Source organism: Halichoeres trimaculatus, unplaced genomic scaffold, assembly GCF_033239565.1.
Source record: "Halichoeres trimaculatus isolate MK-OKI-2021-1 unplaced genomic scaffold, fHalTri1.1 fHalTri1_scaffold_15, whole genome shotgun sequence".
Lineage (NCBI taxonomy): Eukaryota > Metazoa > Chordata > Actinopteri > Labriformes > Labridae > Halichoeres > Halichoeres trimaculatus.
In genome coordinates this window covers 31,701,846-31,719,560 of record NW_027437193.1, presented here as the reverse complement: position 1 = coordinate 31,719,560, position 17,715 = coordinate 31,701,846, and the positions used below count along the sequence as shown (strand labels likewise).

General features: G+C 40.7%; 1 protein-coding gene across 1 annotated transcript; it reads left to right on the top strand.

The window, feature by feature from the left end:
• The first annotated feature begins 2,593 nt into the window (after positions 1 to 2,593).
• Positions 2,594 to 16,925, top strand: LOC141804461 (myosin-7-like). The gene is made up of 37 exons (XM_074688896.1): positions 2,594 to 2,794; positions 2,886 to 3,029; positions 3,116 to 3,272; positions 3,354 to 3,381; positions 3,469 to 3,577; positions 3,719 to 3,811; positions 3,928 to 3,991; positions 4,511 to 4,609; positions 4,700 to 4,803; positions 4,885 to 5,023; positions 7,229 to 7,347; positions 7,424 to 7,573; positions 7,677 to 7,847; positions 8,367 to 8,676; positions 8,770 to 8,849; positions 9,140 to 9,345; positions 9,458 to 9,581; positions 9,662 to 9,798; positions 9,959 to 10,214; positions 10,294 to 10,536; positions 10,624 to 10,800; positions 10,907 to 11,052; positions 11,138 to 11,228; positions 11,333 to 11,722; positions 11,833 to 11,959; positions 12,032 to 12,150; positions 12,233 to 12,429; positions 12,510 to 12,693; positions 12,769 to 12,934; positions 13,014 to 13,138; positions 13,229 to 13,537; positions 13,633 to 13,836; positions 13,927 to 14,223; positions 15,856 to 15,960; positions 16,054 to 16,149; positions 16,470 to 16,604; positions 16,905 to 16,925. Exons 1-37 carry the CDS (start codon positions 2,594 to 2,596, stop codon positions 16,923 to 16,925), a joined length of 5,823 nt encoding a protein of 1,940 aa, XP_074544997.1.
• The last annotated feature ends 790 nt before the right edge of the window (positions 16,926 to 17,715 follow it).

The following is a 17,715-nucleotide window of genomic DNA, read 5'->3' as shown; positions in this document are numbered from 1 at the left end:
AAAATAGATAAGAGAATCAATAAGAAATCGGATCAATAAGTGGAATAGATATGGGCATTGGTATCAATAAAATCCTATCACCACCCATCCCTATAAATGACCATTTCATTGTTTTTTTTGTTTGTTTTGTTTTGTTCATCGCTCAATAATCATTTGGCGAACTTACCTTTTTTATAAATGTTCCATAAAACACACAATTTACTCACGGACGTGGTCACCCACTGGGAGACCACAATTTCCCTGCTCTTATTTACGATAACCATTATCTCTCCTTAACCAACCCCTATCCCTACTCTCTCAGCTTCCTTAGCTTTGTGCCTTTTGCCAAGCCGCCATTGTAAAAAGGAAATTGTTACGAATGACTTACTTGGCTAAATAAAGGTTAAAAATAAATAAATAAATAAATATTTTTACTTCATTAAGCTGAATTAAGACCTTTTCAGCAACCTTATCTTGAAAATTGTGGTATTCTTATTCACATATGCTTTAATTTTATCCCTTAAACCAACAACTGTTGTATGTTTGTGTAAAACTTCATATTACACAAACTCAAAGAAACCGGGTCCTCTATAAATACAACAAAAAGGGATTTTCTATAAGTCTTTTACCACAATCAGAGAAAATATCTAATCATGTACATTACATAAAGATACAGGTGAACTTTTGGGTACTTTTTTGTGAGTTCTATTACATTGTCTCAACATTCTTTTAGTCAGTAAAAAAGAAAAAAGAGAGACAATGAGAAGTGAGCAGGGTCTGAGTGAGGGTGTATCTGTGAAAAGTGGTGAGTGATAATAAAAGGATCTCACAGCTGTGACCTTGGCCTTGTCTTGCCTCTCTGTAGACAACAGCTGCTGCTCTTTAGTCTCCCTCTTGAGATGTATTTCACACCCTATCACTTGACGAACTATTGTTGAACTCCAGAACTCAAGATATCTGATGTCTCATTAATTGCCGGCTAGCTATCTTTATTTAGTTTGACTGTGGAGGAGGCCTATGAAACATTGTTCGAGTTGAGTGCTAAGAACAGATTTTCAAACTCACAAGAAACAAATGATCATTATGTGTCCTTATATATGTGTTTTCTCCTCAAAGTACAGAAAATATTCCTATGTGCTTATAGGAACACGTTAAAGCATGTTTTACCATACAGTTATTAAGGTTTAAAATCAAACTACGTATGCAGCAAAAAAGGATTTCTAATCTCTTGTATCATCATAGGCTATGGCACTTTGTGGATCACTGACCTTTTTGTGTATTAAAAAAAATAAAATAAAAAATAAATAAAAAAATGAAAAAAAAAATGTGCATAAGCAAATCTGGATGCTAAATTAACATGATACAGCCGGTAATATCCCTATTTCTTGTGTAAAAACCTCTTACTTCTATAGTGAACTAACCACAGTAAACTATCGCTCTGAAGCAAAGCAGGATAACTTGATGGACTGATGCCTGTTTCTGCTCCCCACCTCCTACTCTCCCCTTTCTTTGTCATGTCCCTTCTGGCACAATAGCCTGTTGTTCACAAGGTGAGTGCAACAAATAGCAGCAGTAGGCTCTACCCAATTTGGAGAATGCTTTTTGTGATAGGAAACCTGCATGCCATTTCTCTGATATTCATCCCCATATTTGGTTGGCAAACAGCCTTTATTAATGGAGAGGCAGCCCGGTGTCAGCCACTGGATCTATCATTTCACTTCAGAAAGGTTGACGGTCAAAGGTAAGAAAACATCCACTGAAGTGAGAAACTGTTTTGGTGTATATGTTAATCTAGATTAAGATTACACTCTGCTTCGTGTACACTGTATAATTCAATAACTATATCTACATTTAAACCTTACCCACTGTAAGCTGTAATTTGGTTTCTGATTACCCTTCTTAACTCATTTTAAACAGCACAGAGAGTCAGAGAGTAACACATCTCAGGTACAATCCCGAGCTCCTTTCAACCTTCCTTTTTTAAGTGATGTGACAACAGATAACCTTGATACATTCTGTAATGCAGTAATGTATGCATGTCAGAAACTAGTGCCTGTTATTTCTGACATTTTAGAGACAAAATGATTGAATAAAAACAAACATTCAGAGCTTGAAACATGCTCTTTAGGTTCCCTTCTGTCCCCTATAAATGCACAGAATGGGACCCATTCATCTAGAGTTTTTTAATGTACTGTTATTAAAAATAATACAAATCAAGACTAACTGTACCTGGAAGAATTTATTTTTGCCTTACAGCAGGGATGTCAAACTCGTGCCATGGAGGGCCAAGAGGCTGCAGGTTTTCATTCCAACCAAAAACTCCACCAGCTGATTTCACTGATTACATCACCTTCAAGCAGAGAGCAGTGACTAATCAGTGAAATCAGATGGCCCTCCATAGCACGAGTTTGAGATCCCTGCCTTACAGGAATACAGAAAACCTGCAGTTAGATTTCCTAACACACCACTTTGACTATTCTTCACTACATTTGCTTTCACTAACCCCTGGTGTGTTGTGTGTTTTCTGGATCTACTATGACTGATAAATGAACACTCATGTGTGCAAAAACAATCAGTAGAAGCTAAAAATGTTTTATCTTTTAGAGGCTGAAACATGGGTGATGCCGCCATGGCAGAGTTTGGGCCTGCTGCTCCTTATCTCAGGAAGTCAGATAAGGAGCGTCTGGAGGCCCAGACCAGACCCTTCGACATGAAGAAAGAGTGCTTCGTGCCTGATGCTGAGGTCGAGTACGTCAAAGCTTCCATAACCAGTCGAGATGGTGACAAAGTCACTGCTCAAACTGAGTTTGGAAAGGTAAATATAATACACTTGTCCTGTTAATTTCATTTAATGTGTGTTTGTACAAGTGTTTGACTCTAACAGAGATTTGTATCTCATCCCACAGACGGTGACAGTGAAGGAGTGTGATGTTCACCCTCAGAACCCACCAAAGTTTGATAAAATTGAAGACATGGCCATGTTCACCTTCCTCCATGAGCCTGCTGTGCTGTTTAACCTCAAAGAGCGTTACGCAGCATGGATGATCTACGTGAGACACTTTTATTCTCTGTCTTTGTTCTGAACAACTCAGTGTCCAAAGTATCAGTCCATCATCCCTCTCTCTTACTCTGACAGACCTACTCTGGGCTCTTCTGTGTGACTGTCAACCCCTACAAGTGGCTGCCAGTCTACAACCAGGAAGTGGTTGTTGCCTACAGAGGAAAGAAGAGGAGTGAAGCTCCTCCTCATATCTTCTCCATCTCTGACAACGCCTACCAGTACATGCTGGCAGGTAATTTTTCTGTTTTTAACTTGTCAAACTTTAACACTTCCATCTCTTTCAATGACAATCTCAAATCTCTCTCCACGGCAGACAGAGAAAACCAGTCAATCCTCATCACGTAAGTCAGACAGCCAACACTATCCTCATCACCAGGTACTGGTTGAAGGTTTAAAGGTCATCACTGTTCTGTTTCTCTTCCACTCAGCGGAGAATCTGGTGCTGGAAAGACTGTCAACACCAAGCGTGTCATTCAGTACTTTGCCAGCATTGCTGCTGTCCCAGGAGGGAAGAAGGATCCAGCTGCTGAGAAGAAGGTGTGTACTGAATATTTCCTAAAAATACAAAAGAGTAAAAAACAAAGTCAAAGCTAAAGTTTTTCTCAGAATCTTTACACTAGTGTAGAGAAACAATAATGTAAAAAAAAACCTTGAGTTTGTCTTTCTTGAAAAAATCAGGGTACCCTGGAGGATCAAATCATCCAGGCTAACCCTGCTCTGGAGGCTTTTGGGAATGCCAAGACCATCAGGAATGACAACTCCTCCAGATTTGTGAGTGTCTGAGTAGCTGCACTGAGCTGGCTCGCTCACCTTCAGTTCTGCAAAATTTCTTTTCTAATATTAACAATATTATTATTATTATTTAAAAGACCTTCATTTTTTCATAGGGTAAATTCATCAGAATTCATTTTGACAACAGAGGAAAGCTGGCCTCAGCTGACATTGAGACCTGTAAGTGGAAAAACAACTATTCATGCATTTTAGGTGCATGAATTGTTTTATGAAGGGCAGGGGACATGGTTTTACCCCATCTAAGTGCATACACATAATGCAAAGAGACTCATTATGAGTGTACAGTTCAAAGTGTGAGTGTTTTTTGATCATCTGGAACATTTAATCTGGATTTGAAAAGGAAACCTCCCTAGAAGGACACAGGTATGGTCTTACACCCAGACCTCACACAGGGTGCTTGATGCAAAATGGGACCCATAAACTTAACTTCTATATAAAGTGATGCACATGTTAAATTAATAATAAATTCACCCTGCAGTTTAGTAAATGGACAGCTATGGTCATTTTTCTTGACCAAATCAGTGTAAAGCCTGCATGTTCTGTTGGATCAAGAAGGGAAATCTGGAAGATACAGCAAATACTTTCAACTCAATCAAATGGCACAACGCTTTATCTCTCTCCACACACACACGCACAGAAAGTCAAACATAAAAAAATCATGACTATCATTTTTGACAGACCTTTTGGAAAAGTCTCGTGTGACCTATCAGCTCAAAGCTGAGAGGGACTACCACATTTTCTACCAGATCCTGTCTCAGCAAAAGCCAGAGCTTCTGGGTAAGTAGACGTTGCCTCAGTTTATCACTGTACTGTATGATACACTGTTTCACTGAATTTCTTATACACTTCTTCACAACATCTCTCCAGAAATGTTGCTCATCACCAACAACCCCTACGACTACTCCTTCATCTCCCAAGGAGAGACGACGGTGGCCTCCATCAACGATTCCGAGGAGCTGATGGCCACTGATGTGAGCTGCAGCTTTCTTTTCAGTCACAATAGTTTATAACATTAAAGGGAAATCCAGTATAAACTCTATTAATTTACCTAGGATGCCTTTGATGTGCTGGGCTTCACTCAAGAAGAGAAGAACAGTATTTACAAGCTGACTGGTGCCATCATGCACTATGGAAACATGAAGTTTAAGCAGAAGCAGAGAGAGGAGCAGGCAGAGGCTGACGGCACTGAAGGTAAGATGTTTTTGTTTTTAGAAACGTGAAAGGAACACAACTGTTACCGTTTGTGGTTTTCAAAGCTCAAGTCCAGCATTGTTTGAAACAATGACACATTAATGTGTGTGTGCTTACATGGACTCCAGAAGCCTCGTATATGTGATAAATACTTGTATCCCTGTTTCTGAGTACTTTCCTGGGAATGAAACCAATGTTGCTCATTGCAGGCTATGTTCTATTGATTTTTTTAAAATCTATCAGTTAACTGCATCATCTAAAAAAAACTTTAGTTTATCAGTCACTCCAGAAGTAAGACCATCTTGTTGCTGCCTCTGTTTTTTTTGTGGATAGCTCAGTTAAAAGCTGTCACAAAGGGGGGTAGGGTTTAAATAAGTCACAATATCTGGATTTCTTTAAGAGGTCTTCATGTAGGAAAATGGAGTTTCTCAAAACATGGTTACTGGAATCAGGGCATTATATATACATGCAGGAATCACAATAACAGGATACTCATATATTGCAATCAAAACGGTAATACTTAAGTCCATGTTCAAACATTGCTCAATATACTTGCATTTTATTGCACACAAACATCATAAAGGCTTAACAGATTGATGTTGGGTGCTGATTTGACCATGGAAAAAAAACTTTTTTTTTATTATTATTGGGGGGGGGGGGGGGGGGGGGGGGGGGTATGTATGGTCTAGCTGTTAGTTTACACACCCTGTAAAACCCACCAGTCAACAGGTTGACCTGATTTTGAATGCGGTTCCATCCACCCTCCATGGCACGAGATCCCTGGCTTAAATTATCTCTTGATCATGCTGGCCATCTCTGGTAAAAACACTTAAATCTTCAGCTAAAAGGATCATACTCTTTATGCCCTATGGGACAATACCCTCTGTCAAGAGAGTGACTTAGGCCATTTTATTCCAAGCCCAAGTCAAAATTTTGGATTATCTAGGATAAAATGTGTGACTTGGACAATCTAACAAGCTCTTATGATGGCGGCTGCTTCAAGACTAAACAGAATCCTTAGAGGAGAAGAAGCTGTAAACATGATTATTGAATCCGTTTCTACTGGTGAAAAATTAGGTTCACTATCATAAAGGCTAGGGTATAATATTGTGCAGTAGTTTAGTCTGCATTTTACAAGTTAAAGTTTAACTAGAAATTTAGCTACTTCCAGCTAGCTACCTATTCCTGGCTATCCCACTTATCTCTTTAACCAAACATAAATGAGCACAAGGCAATAATTCCCTCAAAGTTTTCTACAGTTCTACAGTTTCATTTAACAAACACTTTTGTGCAAAGCAACGTACAACACAAGCAAAAATTGAGTAGACAGAAGACAAAAACCTAAGTAGAGCAACAAAGTGCTATAAGTTATTTGGCTGCAGGTGCTGCCATCAAGTGCAAGAAGATTGTTTTATTCTATTTTTATTTTTTAATGTAGAGTAATGTAGCCAACTAACCACAATTAGTTGCTGCAACAATATACCTCAACCTTAAACAATATTCAGTTTTTAAAGCTGAAAATTCACTAAGAGTTGGGTCTAACACCTTCTGACTCATTCTACTCCTGAGGACAAAGAGAAGAAGGCTCAGATTAAGGGCCTAAGTGTTCTCTGAACAGATGAGTCCCCAGACATCTAGAAAGACAAGTGGAAAGTGACTCTGTGGCTTGTATAGAGTTAGGTAATTAATTCCACCATTTCAGAACTACAGAGGAGAAGAGTCTGGCTAGAGATTAAGAGCCGGGCTGGGATTGGGGCACCAGATGTCTTTTACAAGCAGAGTGTAGTGGGCGAGGAGGAGTGTAGACCTGGAAGAGGGACCCCAGGGGGAGCCGTTCTTGTCATTGTTTTGTAAGCCAGAAGAAGAACTTGAATTTTAATTGTCATATGACAGAGATGGTTTGTCTCCCCTACAATCAGTATTGCCCTTATATGGGTAGAACTTGATGACAGTCACTTTAAAAATAGCTTGTTTAGATTTTATGTATTAAACTAAATATCTACAAACCTTTTTTATCCAGTGCTTTCATACCCATCTGTAGCTTTTTTAATGTGATTGATCAATCATTGGTTGCCACCTATCACCAGTTTAAACGTGAGAGTGACTAAGGACTCTGAAATGAAAGACATTCTGGCAGTATGTCCATCTCAAGCTAGAAGGCATAAACCTGTCTGTTGCGACTTGTGTGTATCGTCACCTTACCAGATGCAGACAAAGTTGCATACCTGATGGGCCTGAACTCTGCTGACCTCATCAAAGGTCTCTGCCACCCAAGAGTCAAAGTGGGAAATGAGTGGGTCACCAAGGGACAGAATGTAGCTCAGGTAAATAATTTACATAAAACTTTACAGGACAGTTTCAATGTCACAGAAAGCTGAAGATTATTATCTTCTTTCAAAGGTGTACTACGCTATTGGTGCTCTGTCTAAGTCAGTGTACGAGAAGATGTTCCTCTGGATGGTCCTGAGGATCAACCAATCCCTGGACACCAAGCAGCCTCGCCAGTACTTCATTGGTGTGCTGGACATTGCTGGGTTTGAGATCTTTGATGTGAGTTTCAATTAAAAGCCCAAAGCTCACAAACATAATCGATATTTCTGCAGGGTACCTGAATGCCTGGATTAACATCAGGTTTTCTTTGCTGTTATCACAGTTCAACACCTTTGAGCAGCTGTGCATCAACTTCACCAACGAGAAACTACAACAGTTTTTCAACCACCACATGTTTGTGCTGGAGCAGGAAGAGTACAAGAAAGAGGGCATTGAGTGGGAGTTCATTGACTTTGGTATGGACTTACAGGCCTGTATCGACCTGATTGAAAAGGTGAGATTTAATGGCAGTACACTGTAGTGTTTCCCCTAGGTTTACAGCTTGGGGGGGCTAAATCGTTACGGAGAGAGCACTGGTAGATGTTTCTTGTGGTGGTTTTTCAAGAACTGTCCGCTATACAAAATGAGCTTGTCTCTGTGTGTAAATGCACGCATGTGTTTGTGTGTCTGTGAATATGTTGGAGCGGAACTTCGCCATGCGCTAAAGATCACATGCTCTTTTGTTCTTTCACACACTGTGACGTTCCGTGAGGAGAAATGTGAACCCAACCATGTACAAACAACATTAAAACATTAACATTAAAAAAATAACATAAGGCTGTTTGGTCGGTTAGATTCAAAAAACAAGGTAAGGGCCTAATTTATGAGAAAGCCCCCCTCTCCCCCTGTAATATGGCTAGGGAAACACTTCATTGGATGTGTGACTAACAGCCAAAGGTATCAAATTTTTCTCATGAATCCAAAAATATCTTTTTTAATATATTTGTTCTCTTCTTAAATACACAATCCCTAGCCCATGGGTATCATGTCCATCCTTGAAGAGGAGTGCATGTTCCCAAAAGCCTCTGATGCCACCTTCAAAGCCAAGCTCTACGACAACCATCTGGGAAAGTCCAATAACTTCCAGAAGCCCAGAGTTGTCAAAGGGAAACCAGAGGCTCATTTCTCCCTGGTCCATTACGCTGGAACCGTTGATTATAACATCAACAACTGGCTGGTGAAGAACAAGGACCCTCTGAATGAGACTGTGGTCGGTCTTTTCCAGAAATCTAATCTCAAGCTTTTAGCCTTGCTATTTGCTGGATACGCAGGAGCTGACTCTGGTATGCTGACGTTCAATACTGGAATGTGTGTGAATCAATTCAACCTAACGTGTCAGTTCTCTATAGATTTAATCTACTCCTTTATTCATACAGCTCAGGAGTCAGGGGGTGGAAAAGGGAAAGGTGCAAAGAAGAAAGGATCTTCCTTCCAAACTGTATCAGCTTTACACAGGGTAAGATTTAAAGTTTTATAAACTTTTGCCAAATAATGCTGATAGGGTCTACACTACAAGTATTGCATCAAAGTATATGTAAACATGACTATGAAAAAACCCTCAAAGAGATAGAGAAAGCAAGAAATCAAGAACCAAGGAACAATGTGTTACATGCTAATGATTCACTGTGTGTGAAATAATTTACTCTAACAGGATAACTGAGTCCTGTCAGCTTGTGTAGTTGTCTATTTTGACTTTGGTCTTTGAGAAAGTATGCTTCATGCAAAACATGTTCCCACACTCCACAGGAGAACCTGAACAAGCTGATGACCAACTTGAGGTCTACTCATCCTCACTTTGTGCGCTGCATCATCCCCAATGAGACCAAGACTCCTGGGGCCATGGAGAACCCTCTGGTGATGCACCAGCTGCGCTGTAACGGTGTGCTGGAAGGCATCAGGATCTGCAGGAAGGGCTTCCCAAACAGGATCCTCTACGGAGATTTCAAACAGAGGTTTGCATGTGATGACTAAACATTAATACATCTAGTGTAAGTAAGCAGACTTGAGGAAATGTGCTGTGATATAAGATTCCACATGGACATTTTTCTCTATCTTTACCCAAAGATACCGTATTTTGAATCCAAATGCCATTCCCGAGGGACAGTTTATTGACAACAAGAAAGCTGCCGAGAAGCTGCTGGGATCTCTTGATATTGACCATAACCAGTACAAACTGGGGCATACCAAGGTCAGTATTTTCTACTATAAAAAGAGGTTTAACAACTGCATAAAAGATAAACCATAACTGGTTATCAACTACAAAAACAGGTGTTCTTCAAAGCTGGACTGCTAGGTCAGCTGGAGGAAATGAGAGATGACCGACTGGCACTTATTATCACTGGCATTCAAGCCCGGTCTCGAGGTCTTTTGGCAAGAATTGAATTCCAGAAGATCGTTGAACGCAGGTACCTGCACTACGACTACTAAAACTCTACCATGTCAAGGCGACTTTTATTCACATTTTGCTTGTGAGGGGTGAAAAATGATTATTTGAGTGTCAGCTGTTCTTATTTTCCATTTTGCAAGAAAAGACGGTTATGAGCAGTGTTATTCTGATGTCTGTAGGGATGCACTGCTTGTTATCCAGTGGAACATCCGTGCCTTCATGGGGGTCAAGAATTGGCCCTGGATGAAGATGTTCTTCAAGATCAAACCTCTGCTGAAGTCAGCAGAGACTGAGAAGGAGATGGCCAACATGAAAGAAGAGTTTTTGAAACTCAAAGAGGCTTTTGCAAAATCTGAAGCCCGCAAAAAGGAGCTAGAGGAAAAAATGGTTACCCTTCTCCAAGAGAAGAATGACCTGCAACTCCAAGTTCAATCTGTATGATCAATATTCTCTAGCCTTTTTACAAATATAAAAAGCAAGCATCTGTGTAATTCTATGTCCCATCATACAACAGGAGCAAGATAATCTTTGTGATGCAGAGGAAAGATGTGAGGGGCTGATCAAGAGCAAGATACAGCTGGAAGCAAAAATCAAAGAGCTGACGGAGAGACTGGAGGATGAGGAAGAGATGAACGCTGAACTGACAGCTAAGAAGAGGAAACTGGAAGATGAGTCTTCTGAGCTGAAGAAAGACATTGATGACTTAGAGTTAACTCTGGCCAAAGTTGAGAAAGAGAAGCATGCCACTGAGAACAAGGTACCATCCACTATGTTTTTTTATTATTTTGTCAAATAACTTTGTGAGTTCCCCATAATGTCCAATTACTTGAAAAATTGTCCACAGGTTAAAAACCTGACTGAGGAGATGGCTGCTCAAGATGAAATCATTGCTAAGCTGACCAAGGAAAAGAAAGCCTTACAGGAAGCTCATCAGCAAACACTGGATGACCTGCAGAGTGAGGAAGACAAAGTCAACACTCTGACCAAGGCCAAAACTAAGCTGGAACAGCAAGTGGATGATGTAAGGCAAAAGCACATACAAAATGAGTGCACATTTCAAGAAAACTAAGATGAACATGATGGTTATCATGATCTTTCTAAAATACTAATCCAACCATCTGTCACAGCTTGAAGGGTCCCTTGAGCAAGAGAAGAAAGTAAGAATGGACCTTGAGAGAGCCAAGAGGAAGCTTGAAGGAGACCTAAAGCTGGCCCAGGAGACCATCATGGACCTGGAAAATGACAAACAGCAACTTGAAGAGAGACTGAAAAAGTAAGGGAGCGCAGAATGGACACCTTAAAAACACGGCTGTATATTTCAATGGTTTGGCTGGTACATTAAACTACTTTTCCCTTAGGAAAGATTTTGAAATCAGCACACTCACTGGCAAGATAGAGGATGAACAGGCAATAAGTGCACAGCTCCAGAAAAAGCTAAAGGAGCTGCAGGTAATATTTTTCATGTGATTTAGCTAAAATACAGTGAATCTGAGATTTTTAGACCAGTGTTGGATCTGAAATTTATGAAAGAGTGTCTGTTGATTTTGTTTTAGGCCCGCATCGAGGAGCTGGAGGAAGAGCTTGAAGCAGAGCGAGCTGCTCGAGCTAAGGTGGAGAAGCAGAGAGCAGACTTGGCCAGAGAGCTGGAGGAGATCAGTGAGAGACTGGAGGAGGCTGGAGGAGCAACAGCTGCCCAGATTGAGATGAACAAGAAGAGGGAGGCTGAGTTCCTCAAACTCCGCAGAGACCTGGAAGAGGCCACTCTGCAGCATGAAGCCACCACCGCCACACTCAGGAAGAAACAGGCTGACAGCGTTGCTGACCTGGGAGAGCAGATCGACAACCTGCAGAGAGTCAAGCAGAAGCTGGAGAAGGAGAAGAGTGAGCTCAGACTGGAGCTGGATGATGTGGTCTCCAACATGGAACAAATTGTCAAGTCTAAGGTAAAAAGCTGTGATGCAGAACAATGTTTTTTCTACAGACTGATTTCAGTCCAAATGGTCAGTATTTCTAAAGAAGTTTATGTGCCAACATGAATTTCTTTCATTTCCAGAATAACTTGGAGAAAATGTGCAGGTCTCTGGAGGATCAGATGAATGAATATAAAACAAAGTCAGAGGAGGGACAGCGTGTCATCAATGACTTCACCATGCAGAAAGCAAAGCTTCAAACTGAAAATGGTAACAATCTGGTTTCATGTGCATTTGATTTGAAATAGAATGAAAACTTATTTCATCCTTCTTTTATGTAAGGTGAACTTATAAGGCAGCTTGAGGAGAAGGATTCCCTGGTGTCTCAACTCACCAGAGGAAAACAGTCCTACACTCAACAAGTTGAAGACCTTAAAAGACAATTAGAGGAGGAAGTGAAGGTAACAAACAAATGGTTCCTCATCAAGTACAAAAGATGTAAATGATAGTTCATGGCAAACTGAGATATGCTCTCTGCTTTAGGCCAAGAATGCCCTGGCTCACGCGGTGCAGTCTTCTCGTCACGACTGTGACCTGCTCAGAGAGCAGTACGAGGAGGAACAGGAGGCCAAGGCTGAACTCCAGCGCAGCATGTCCAAGGCCAACTCTGAGGTGGCTCAGTGGAGAACCAAGTATGAAACTGATGCCATCCAGAGGACTGAGGAACTGGAGGACGCCAAGTAGGTTCAATCTCTTTTCACTTGAACAACTCTTCAATATTATAGAGAATGAGCTCTGACTAAGCTGCATCAACATTTAGAAAAAAGCTGGCTCAGCGTCTGCAGGACGCCGAGGAGGCTGTGGAAGCGGTGAATGCTAAATGTTCCTCTCTGGAGAAGACCAAACACAGACTGCAGAATGAGATTGAAGATCTCATGGTGGATGTGGAGAGGTCCAATGCTGCTGCTGCTGCTCTGGACAAGAAGCAAAGAAACTTTGACAAGGTTGGATTTTAAACAAACCCTACCATCAATGTTTTAGAATGTTAGCACATTAAACCTGTGACACACACATTTCAGGTCTTGGCAGAGTGGAAACAAAAGTATGAGGAGTCTCAGACAGAGTTGGAGAGCTCTCAGAAGGAGGCCAGGTCTCTGAGCACTGAGCTCTTCAAACTCAAGAACTCCTATGAAGAATCTCTGGAGCATCTGGAGACCATGAAGAGAGAGAACAAGAATCTGCAGGGTAAGGCTAAAGCTAGCTTCATCTCTTTTACAGAACTAGAACTTTGCAACCTTTGCTAACATAGCATTTGATCTCTCAGAGGAAATATCTGACCTCACTGAACAAATTGGTGAGGGTGGAAAGAATATCCATGAGCTTGAGAAGATTCGAAAACAACTGGAACAAGAGAAGACTGAGATTCAAACAGCTCTGGAGGAGGCAGAGGTACCCTGAATGTTTCAGAGGCAGACCTCAGGAACCAAGCAAGATGTGTCAAATTATTTTCTTATCCTTTACTCCTTTACTTCATGACAGGCCTCACTGGAACATGAGGAAGGGAAGATTCTCAGAGCTCAGCTGGAGTTCAACCAAGTCAAGGCTGATATTGAACGCAAACTATCAGAGAAAGATGAAGAGATGGAGCAGGCAAAGAGAAACCAACAGAGAATTGTGGATACTCTTCAGAGCTCTCTTGAGGCTGAGACTCGCAGCAGGAATGAGGCCCTCCGCCTAAAGAAGAAGATGGAGGGAGACCTCAATGAGATGGAGATCCAGCTCAGCCAGGCCAACAGACAAGCTGCTGAGGCTCAGAAACAGCTCAAGGCTGTTCATGCACATCTCAAGGTATTTATCCCACTTTCTTCCACCTAAAAGTAATTCATAGACGACTAGAAGAACAAGATTTTGCCTACTTTACCATCATTATCATACCTGCCCAGGATTCTCAGCTGCAGCTGGATGAGTCTCTGCGAGCCAACGATGATATGAAGGAGAACATCGCCATCGTTGAGAGGCGTAACAACCTGCTTCAGGCTGAAGTGGAGGAGCTGAGGTCTGCTCTGGAGCAAACTGAGAGAGGACGTAAACTTGCAGAGCAAGAGCTGCTGGATGTCAGCGAGAGGGTGCAGCTGCTGCACTCACAGGTAAGATGAAGTCACCTGGCTTTGGTACTATTCTTTGCTACTATTGATGGTTTAACGAGGAAATATATAATTCAATTTGTATATACCCAGAACACCAGCCTGATAAACCAGAAGAAGAAGCTGGAGGCTGATACATCCCAGCTTCAAACTGAGGTGGAAGACGCAGTGCAGGAGTGCAGGAACGCTGAGGAGAAGGCCAAGAAGGCCATTACTGATGCTGCCATGATGGCAGAGGAGCTGAAGAAGGAACAGGACACCAGCGCTCACCTGGAGCGTATGAAGAAGAACATGGAGCAGACCATCAAAGACCTGCAGCACCGTCTGGATGAAGCTGAGCAGATCGCCATGAAGGGAGGGAAGAAGCAGCTGCAGAAGCTCGAGGCCAGGGTGAGTACCAGTGTTTCCGAAAGAAGCATCCAACTACCCCACTCAACCTTCCAAACTCCTTAAATATGTCACACTCAAGACCTGTACATTCTTTCTTAGTTTCTTGATAGTAAAAGAAAAGCTTGATCAGAATTGAAATGCCCCATGTTAACTCTTCAATCAGAAGACATTGGTGGCATTTAGCCCATTTAAAGAGAAGATTCACCCCATTCATGAGAGGTGGTGAATGCCTTTTGTCATCTGGTTGAGATAAAATAATCCTCACTACACGTGAACCTCACAAGAAGTGGTTATGTAGAGGTCCCTCTGCTCACTTCCTGGTTAAGACCCACTGCAACCATCGTCATCAGCCTTGTCTGTTACTGGAAGGAGTTATTTGAAGCAAAAAGCTATCAATGAATGAGTTTTACAGAAGAGCATACCACTGATTTCTTAAAGTGACATCAGTAACATAATGAGTGCCCAAAACTGCTAAAATATAACAGCAACAGGTGCAAACTCAGCATGCTGTGAGCAGCTAAACAGCTAATTGCAAAACAAAACAATGGGGAGTGAATGATTACCACATGCATTCATTTTGCATGGGCCGACAAAGCCCCACAGATTGTTGATTACAGTAGAAGCAACTACTGCTGAGCCTCAACTAGGAAGAAAATCAGAAACACATGTATCATTTTGTGAACATGTCAGTATATTTGAAAACAAAGAAAACATCATGAGAAAGAAAGAGAAAAGGAAGTGATATTTGCAGCAACTATAGACTGTATGTATGGACAGCGTGGCTCTGCCATTTATCATTGTATGGTTTAGAAGCCAAAATACCACCGTCTCAGGCGCTACCATTTTAGCAGTTTGGAGCCAGAGTCTGCGCAGTAGAGACGATGAGGGATTCTGGGAGAATCTGAGTGGAGCTGGGTGACAAAAATAATTATTATTTTTTTTCTTTCGAGAGTCTAATCACTTCCTGATTCTACGTCCCGACATATTTTATAATCCCTGAAAAAAATATGCGAGAACGGCATCTGTCAATCATCATTAAACGTTACATAAAGCCTCTTTTTTAACCTCTTATAACTAATGAAAACAAAACTTTTCAGAAAAAAGAGGACTTGGATACAAGACAGCCAAATAATATCTTCAAATCACCACAACAATCGGACGTGAGAAACATTTCTACGAGGTGTAATTACTTTTTAAAGTTTGACCACAGCCCATCTGGAATGGCTGGAAAGCCGTATCTTTAAACCTATACTGCAGCCAGCCACCAGGGGGAGCAGTTTTTGTGGAGACCTCACTTCAAGCCAAGCAAGCGGACGTCCATTTTTTTTTTACAGTCTGGCAGCAACATCACTGTTCATCACGTGTTTACTACACAGACAACTGAAACTACTTCTTAAGCTGCTTCTGGCTGATAGGATCAACTTAAAATGTACAAGCATGTAACAGTGGTTTGATTCTGATTAAATGCCTGCTGCATCTTAACACGACCAATATCCATCTTGATGAGATCGTTTTTCTTAACATCCCTGCAAACAGTAACGTTTCCAACAATGTTGATTTAAATGTAATTGAAGAAATGTAGCCATTGTGAAAAGAACAAAAAAAAATCACCACTGATATCTCCCCCAACAGATCAGAGAACTGGAAACTGAGCTAGAGGGCGAACAAAGAAAATCCAGTGAGTCTGTTAAAGGAATACGGAAATATGAGAGAAGAATCAAAGAGTTGACCTATCAGGTAAGTGTCTAATTTTTATCTTTTTTCAACATGTGACTTTTATTTAAACTCTAACTAAAAAATTAAGACTGTATTTTGTTTTTTTTATTTGAGACTGAAGAGGATCGTAAGAATTTGGCTCGTCTGCAAGACCTTGTGGACAAACTACAGCTGAAAGTCAAATCCTACAAGAAAGCTTCAGAAGAGGCTGTAAGTGGTCTTCATATTTAAGACAGTATGACAAAAACTGAAACTATACATGTATAAGGGTATTTCAAATTACATGGTGCATTTCCTGCTAATTATAATCACAGAAGTGTGCTAGAGCTGTGCAACAAACTATTAATATCACACAGCCTTGATGGTACACAATGGAATTTCCTAATAAAACTCAGAGTACATTCAAACTTACAGCACAAGATTTTTATACTTGTTACTGAAATAATATAAGTATGTAAAAGTTTGTCGTTGGAAGTATTTGGCCCTGCTTTAAGAATAGAAAATGTTTGGATTACGTATCTGCCCTGCAGGAGGAACAGGCCAACAGTAATCTGACCAAGTTCCGTAAACTTCAACATGAGCTGGATGAGGCTGAGGAGAGAGCTGACATCGCTGAGTCTCAGGTCAACAAGCTTCGGGCCAAGAGCCGTGATGTAGGGTCAAAGGTCAGTGGTTTAATTTTCTCCTCTCATCTGGCAGGCAGGCTACAGGCCAGTCTGAACCAAGTTAGCTCTAACATAAATACAGCATTAAAGTTGATAGTCTGAATGCTACATGGCTAAAGCTATCATACTTATTATATTTTTCTTTGATTCATGTCCTGTCAGGGAAGAATTACAATGTTGGTAATTGTTTGAGACCTTTACTTTGAACATATAGGACAGTGATTTTTTTTCATATGTTAAAAAAACACTGGTTGACATTTTGTCGTGTGACTGTGTTAACCTGTTTTTCTCTCATTTCAGAAAGGACACGACGAGGAATGAGTGTCACAGACATCAGCTGTTGTTTCTGAGGCACCTGTGTTCCAAAATGTGTCTCCCTAAGCATGTTGTTCGTTGAGTAGAATAAAGTCAATCTGCATCTCAAACAGTATCTGCATTTTGTATATCTTTCCAGTAGGAGGCAGTATCACAAAGAGAAGACCTTCAGGCCTTCATACAGATCTGGGCCCGTATGTACGACAGGCCATTAGTGGGGAAAATAGACTGTTTGTGCTATCGGCAAAAGGGCCGTGGGCGTCAAGAAGCACACATAGAGAAGAGAAACTGGTCACAGATATGAGGAGCTGAAGGAACAATATTTAGATCTCTCCCAAACATTTATCAAAGCTAAATGTAAAAAGTTCACTCTGGAAATACTGTAAACAAACCAAATCATTCTAAACGAAACTTATCGTCCAGTGTGACTCATATATGATGTTTTCGTCTTCATGACGCATTTTTTGACTGATACTGACTTAAAAAAAATTGTAGGATTGAGTGACTTAAAGTTCAGAAAGTATGGTACTTAGTTTATTACTGAAAAATGACTGATGTAATATAATATTTAAGCAGACAGTGTTTCTAGCTAGATTTTTCAGTTTAATTTTTATTTTTTCAATTAATCTTCAACGTTCACAACTTTCATTAAATGCAATAATAAACTCATCCTTTTATTACTTTGTCTCAATAGTCTGCATATTTTCATATTAAAGAGGCACAACCATTTTATAGCTGAATAGCCTACCCGATTTATGTAGTTTTAATTTGAGTGTGCACAGTGGTCATTTACGTT